General features: G+C 46.9%; 1 protein-coding gene across 1 annotated transcript; it reads left to right on the top strand.

Annotated features, from left to right (window-relative positions):
- The first annotated feature begins 284 nt into the window (after positions 1–284).
- Positions 285–2,641, top strand: LOC120679614 (non-specific lipid transfer protein GPI-anchored 1-like). The gene is made up of 4 exons (XM_039961250.1): positions 285–777; positions 1,745–1,804; positions 1,901–2,199; positions 2,533–2,641. Exons 1-3 carry the CDS (start codon positions 426–428, stop codon positions 2,026–2,028), a joined length of 540 nt encoding a protein of 179 aa, XP_039817184.1. The 5' UTR covers positions 285–425; the 3' UTR covers positions 2,029–2,199; positions 2,533–2,641.
- Positions 2,642–6,615: the final 3,974 nt, after the last annotated feature.

Raw genomic sequence — 6,615 nt, 5'->3', positions numbered from 1 at the left:
CAGCTCGCCGTCACAGTAACACGGATTTTTACACGGATCTCGCGAGGAGCAGCAAAGCAATGCGTTTCGCATGAGCCTGCAGCAGATCGTGGACACGTCGCTCGTGGGTGTACACTTGTATGCCGCCCGCCACAGCGACTGACACCTACTACGTGGCGTACGCGACGAGGACACGTACCGTACCCGAAGGGGAAGGAATGACTGCTACTCTCTCTCTCTCTCAAACCCCGTCTTGAATGCATCATCCAACCCTCACCGCCCCCGCTTCAATGCGCCTGCGCCGCCTATAAACGCCGGCCGGCCGCCCTCGCCGTGTGTTCATTCCCCCTCCCTCCACTAGCCGAGTCTCCCGCGACGACCGGACCCCTCCTCCCCGATCCACAGCTCGATCAGCCAGATTGGGAGGAAACTAGACGGCAGGCAGCATGGCGGCGAGGCGGTGGTGGCTGGCGGCGGCGTGGTGCGCGGTGGCGGCGGTGGCTGCGGCGCAGTCGTCGCCGCCGGCGGCGGACCCGCTGCAGGCCAAGTGCTCGGCGGACTTCGGGAAGCTGACGGACTGCATGGACTACGCGACGGGGCACGAGGGGCAGCCCTCGTCGACGTGCTGCTCCGACGCCGCCGACACGCAGAAGGCGCGGCCGCAGTGCCTCTGCTACATCATCCAGCAGGTGCACAGCGGCCGGAACGAGGTGCAGTCGCTGGGGCTGCGCTTCGACCGCCTCATGGCGCTCCCCGCCGCCTGCAAGCTCACCAACGCCAACGTCACGCTCTGCGTCAGTCAGTATTGCTGCCTTCTCCCTTGCTACTAGTTGCTACTCACTACTGTATCCTTGCCCGACCAATTTTGGTTGCTGCTCAAATTTTTTTTCCAGATGCAATCAGTGACATACTTCTACAATTATGGCAAACAAATTTGTTGATTTTCTTGGAGGGGAATAGAATATCTCAGGGTACCCTTATGTTTTTTTTTACTAATTTGCATATGACTCTTGTCCTTCAAGCGGTCAAGCCTCAGATCAGGGTCAACACTAGCTCACACAATGTCTGGATGTAGAAGAATAACTAGGGCCTTGTTTAGTTGTAGGTTGTAAATTTTTTGAAAGGAAATCTTTCTATATTTGAAGTACTAAACATAGACTGATCACAAAATTAATTACAGAACTCGTCTGTAAATCGCGAGACGAATCTAATGAGTCTAATTAATCCATCATTAGAGGTTGTTCATTGTAGCCTTACTGTAGCAATTTAGCGTCTAATTACGGCCTAATTAAATTCGTCTCGCGATTTACAGACAAACTTGCAATGCTTTTTATTTCGTCTAGATTTAAGTCTCCGGTGTCGGAAATTTTTTTTGGATTTTTGAATTATGCAACTAAACAAGGACTTTAAACAAAAGCTTGAGGTGGAACTGAACACTGTCCAATTGGGCTGTGTGCTTTGGTTGGGCCGAGCTTCAGTGGATCTAATCTCTCTCTGCCAACATCAGCCCATGTTCCGACTGTCCAGTGCATTTCTCTGATATATTTTTTGCGTTGAGAGGAAAAAAAAAGAAGTGAATTTTTCTCTGTTTGTTTTCTTCCCCACATACTGATGTCAGTGATTCAGGCTAATATTATAGTAACATACTCCAAATGGTATTAGCACATCTGAATTGTTAAGATATTCGCAATGTTTTATACTTATTTTTGCTGCCGGGTTCAATTCTGAATTCCTGATGACTGACGATGACCTGCTCTGCTGCTAGCCCTGCTGAACCTGAAGCCGGGCTCGCCGGACTACGCCCTCTTCGCCAACGCCTCCAAGAGTGAGTGCTCTCAAATCTGAACCCTCTCGGTCTCAGTAGTCACGCCAAACTGCACACTCAACTAACTAGCGGATCGTCGTCGCTCTTCTCCTGCAGTCACGCCGTCGACTGGCGGCACTCCGGCGAGCGACGCCACCGCCGGCGGCGGCTTCAAGCTTCAGACGGGGTTCCGCGGCAGCGTCGTGCTCGCCGTGCTCTCCGCGGTGCTCTCGTCCGTGTTCTGAACTTCTGATTCCTCGAGCAAGCAGAGCAGTTTTTACCCTGTGGATTCGTTCTTGATGCTTCGCTAGTGCATGTCTATTTTGTATCAACAAAAAAATAGATTTGAGTTTGACTTTTTGTTCCTGTATCATGTTGCGATGAGAGTGGATGGTTTGTGCATCACCAATTCACAACCCTTTGGGTGCGTTTAGTTCCCCATCCAAAAATTTTTGGTTGTCAAATCAGCATTTTGACCGGATGTCGGGAAGACTTTTCGGATACTAATTAAAAAACTAATTTCAGAACTCACTTGGAAACCACGAGACGAATCTTTTGAGGCCTTTGACCGCGTCATTAGTACATGTGGGTTACTGTAGCACTTATGGCTAATCATGCACTAATTAGGCTTAAAAGATTTGTCTCGTCATGTACATCCAAATTGTGTAATTAATTTTGTTATTTAATTACATTTAGTACTTCATATATGTGTTTAAAGGGGAGGTGAAAATTTTTGGGAACTAAACGCGCCCTTTGTTCGGAGGAATAGATTGTCAGTGCAGCAACCAAGTGAAATAATTTAGTTGTTGTTATGCTTTTCCAGCCAAAAAGAAAGAAAGAAATGGCAGTTGTTTTCTATAGCTGGTTGATTGGTTGGCTGATGGCTCCTGGTCTAGATTCTGAAACCTGAATAAAGATGCGACGCCCGATGCTGGCTTCAGCACAACTGCTTGCTGCTGTAGAAAAAAAGTGTCGCAACAATCAGAAACGAAAAAAAAAAGTGTATAGAATAAATCAAATTCTTTTCAGTTAGGAAACCCTGCTGGTGTTCCTAGAATCATGGTCTAGATTTTGAAACCTGAATAAAGATGCGGCGCCTGCTGCTGGCTTCAGCAAGGCAGCTGCTAGCAGTTGCAGACAAAACTGTCACAGCAATCAGCAACAAACAGCAATGATTCTGTTTAGTTCCTCTTTTTGAATTTTTGAAAGAGAATCTTTCAACATTTAAAGTATGAAATGTGAATTAATCACAAAATTAATTATAAATCTCGTTAAAATACAAAACGAATCTAATGAGCCTAATTAATTTATCATTAGTATATAATTACTGTAGATTTACTCTAGCAATTTAGTGTCCAATCACGACCTAATTAGATTCGTCTCCCGATTTACAGTCCATTTGTGTAATGCGGTTTATTTTTCTACTATATTTAATACACCATGCAGACGATTTATAATTTTTTTGGATTTTGAGATTTTGGATATAAACACGGATTTGGATGCATAAAAGGAATCAAATTGATTTCTTTTTCTTTTTGCTGGATTGCTGCAAAGAAGCAACTCCGCCACCAGTCTTCACAGAACCTTAGAGGCGAAATAGAGAGGCGGCGCTTGCTCTTGTGTCACTGTGTGGGTCTGTCTGTTCTTCCTCGCTGATCGCTCAAATACCATCAGCTCAGCCGCTCAGGTTTCCTTTGGAGGCTACTAGCCTTTCCCTTTGCTCGCCTGCTTGGCTGCTTTGCATTGCACCTGCCTGTGTCTGCATGCTGCATCAAGGCACCACCCGTTGCTTTCCATCATGCTGTTGGTGCTGGTGCTGTGCCTGTCTGCATCCAGCTCTGTGGCTGGTCATCAGCTAGTAGCTCTAGCTGTGCATGGTGGTGACCGCACTGCAACTACTTAACCAAGCAAAGATTCCGAGAATTTCCACTAGCCCAAATCCAAGAAAGATGACCCACGGCCACGGGCAGAATTGTTTTTTTTTTCTTTTCTTTTGGATTGAAACGAAAGGATGGGCAGAATTGCTCGTGCCCGTTCTGAATTGCACTCCAGCTGGCGGTACATGTGCATCGGACCCTAGGTGATGACGTGGCCGCCGGAATTTGGAGCTGGCGTCTGGGCCTGGTCGGTCCCGGCGACCGACAGCACGACGCGTACAGCGTACTAGAGACACGCTGACACGACGACGGGGCGCCTTGCTTGCTCGGGCTAGCAAAATAAGCAGGTTTCAGTTGTGCTTTATGGTACTTGTCCCATGATCAGTCAGTCCGCAAGTACGCATAACAGCACCGGTACGTATAATAGCACCGGTATTACAACTGTACTCAAAACTTGTTAATAATATTAAAATTTAATCAAAGCATATATAATCTATAGCAGAACTAAATAGAAATACAGGACTTTTATCCTACAGTAGTGTGCCTCACCATTCACACAGTCAACTAACTGGAAGTTAGTCCTAGAAAGAACCAACATTGAAAACCCGCATCCTTCGGCAAGAAACTGAACTGAGACGGCTCTTCTTCGAACTCTGGATTTTAAAATTTTAGCAACAAGGGTGAGTACAATTTTGTACTCGCAAGACTTCGGGTGTATATCAAAAATCCTATAATACATGTATGGTTAATCAAAGAAGGCTGACAGGTTCACTAGCACTACTAGGCTGCATTTTATTTGGGTGTATAATCAAACGCATAATTTTGAAAATATTTTGTTTTATATAAAATAGACCGACTTTACCAATCATGATTCCCCGTTTCTCATTTCGCGGTCCTTTTGACCATCTATATCGGTCCACAACCTTTAAACCGGTGCAAGTGTTATCAAACAATTCCCTCACCAAGTTTTCAAACCAAAAGTTCTAAAACCGGCGACTAGCTCAAGCGCTCATAACCAAGAGCACGGCTATTCGAATAGTTTTACACTCTGCAGAGGTTGTACACTTTACCCATACGACATGTTTCGCTTTGATGCCAGCGCGGAGCCAACGCGCATTTACACAATTCCTAAGATGTGTCGGCAAGTTAACATGACAAAGCTGTTACATCAACTGGACCCAAGATATGCTACTCGACAGACTGTACGAGTTTCTTGGCTCCGTACATCTGCCCGAGTTAGCTACCCCGACACCGACGAACTCCTCGAGCACTCGGGCGGTAGTATCCTCTCGGGGCCAACTGACTTAATAAGTTAAGGCCAGTACCCATTTAGCCGTGTGGTTGTACTATAATACTTGGCTAGAATAGTGCCAATTACCGGTCTTTGATTTGACACGGGTGATAAATCCCTAAAATGCGCCGAAAGCGCATACAGTACAAAGCCATATCCATCATCCATTTTACCATTTATTTTTTTATCCACATTCTTTTTTTTCATCCTCGTACCATCATAACCGTTAGACCATATATTCACCCGCGTCTACCAAAGAGTTTTTATCTTTTAAAAATAACCATATAAATATATTTTTTTTTAAAGAAACCAACCCATGTGATACTAATTGACTACTGCGCATATACTAAGCCAACTAAGCATGTAACTCTGATCTACACGAATAACACATAACCTTAGGGTAACAAGGTATAAAAGAGGTACAAAATAACAAGAGAGGTAAATGCATTAAGGTAAGACGTGTCTACCCAACATAAAATAACATTTGGACTCATAAAATCATCATCGCATGCATATATTTGTAGGCTTAAGAATTCATATAGGAGCAAAAATGATCAAGGAGGTGCTTGCCTTGTTGATGATCGTTCATATTCTCGAGTATTAGCTCGTCGTCTAGCGCAGTTACAACGTCTCGTCGTCTACGCGAATCGAACGAACGGCAACACATGCAAAAGAACAATGAACAACCAAATAAATACCATGAGATGATAGCATGATTTTATAAAAAGTTCCTATATAGAAGCATTTAATTTTGGAGTTCTTTTGAGCAAGTTGGGGAGGTTTGAAACTTAAAATAAATTAAGTGTGTATTTCTTATTTTATCTTTGTGAGGGAAAACGGCAAGACTGCAAGACACGTGTTGCCGTGAGGTCCACCGTATTCCTTTCTTTTATTTTTCTAAAGGAAAACGGCCACTTGCATTCTTAATTAGAGCTCTTTGCTCAGGGTGTATGGGCGTGTGCAGCCTTGCGCTCACGGTGTCCAACGTCAGCTGGTTCGCGGCGACTTGGATTGTGGTTGGAGCGTGTGAGGACAGTGGCAAGCGCGACGGCCTCTGACGGCATGCCTGCGCACGGTGCCCGGGATGGCCGGTTCGTGACGTGCCCGCCCGCGGCGAGAGCGCGGGGCAGAGCAGCCGTGGCACCGCAGGTAGGTTTGGTAAGGTCAATGTGCATTCGCGTTCGGTGACTAGCTACAGATAGCTCGTGTCGCGACGTCGGCGACGACGGAACGGGTGTGCATGTTTGGTCCGGGCCGGGTCAGGATGTGTTCCGTGCTCGGTCGTGGCGGACCTGCGTCTGTGGCTGCGGTGTGTCAGTGTGCTACAAGGACAGGCTCAGCTTTCTCGTGCTCGTGGCCGTTGACGTCGTCGTTGTTGCCGGCAGTGACTTCAGTTCGGCATCGTCGTCTTGACGTCGGGGCAGAGCAGCGCGATTAAGTTAGAGCGGCGCAGAGGTAGGGTCTTTTGGTGCCCGGCTTGGGTGGTGCTCGGTGCGTACGCGCGCAGGCGCTCAGCCGAGGCTACGGCGGCCGCGCGTGCTCAGTGGTGGCTAAGGAAAAAGGGGCGGCACTGGTACGCCGAGCGTGTGCATCCACGGGCACTTGGCATAGCCGAGGCCGCGGCAGCGCCGCGGAGCTCCGGCGTACTTATGCATGTGTCCCAA

This window comes from Panicum virgatum, chromosome 6N (genome assembly GCF_016808335.1).
Source record: "Panicum virgatum strain AP13 chromosome 6N, P.virgatum_v5, whole genome shotgun sequence".
NCBI lineage: Eukaryota > Viridiplantae > Streptophyta > Magnoliopsida > Poales > Poaceae > Panicum > Panicum virgatum.
This window is presented reverse-complemented; position numbering and strand designations above follow the sequence as displayed.

Excerpts from the sequence above, each read along its gene's own strand:
- LOC120679614 (XM_039961250.1), top strand. The coding sequence starts at position 426 with ATGGCGGCGAGGCGGTGGTGGCTGGCGGCGGCGTGGTGCGCGGTGGCG. Across the intron at positions 778-1,744 it reads CAACGTCACGCTCTGCGTCA|CCCTGCTGAACCTGAAGCCG; the intron begins GTCAGTATTGCT and ends CTCTGCTGCTAG. Across the intron at positions 1,805-1,900 it reads CTTCGCCAACGCCTCCAAGA|TCACGCCGTCGACTGGCGGC; the intron begins GTGAGTGCTCTC and ends CTTCTCCTGCAG.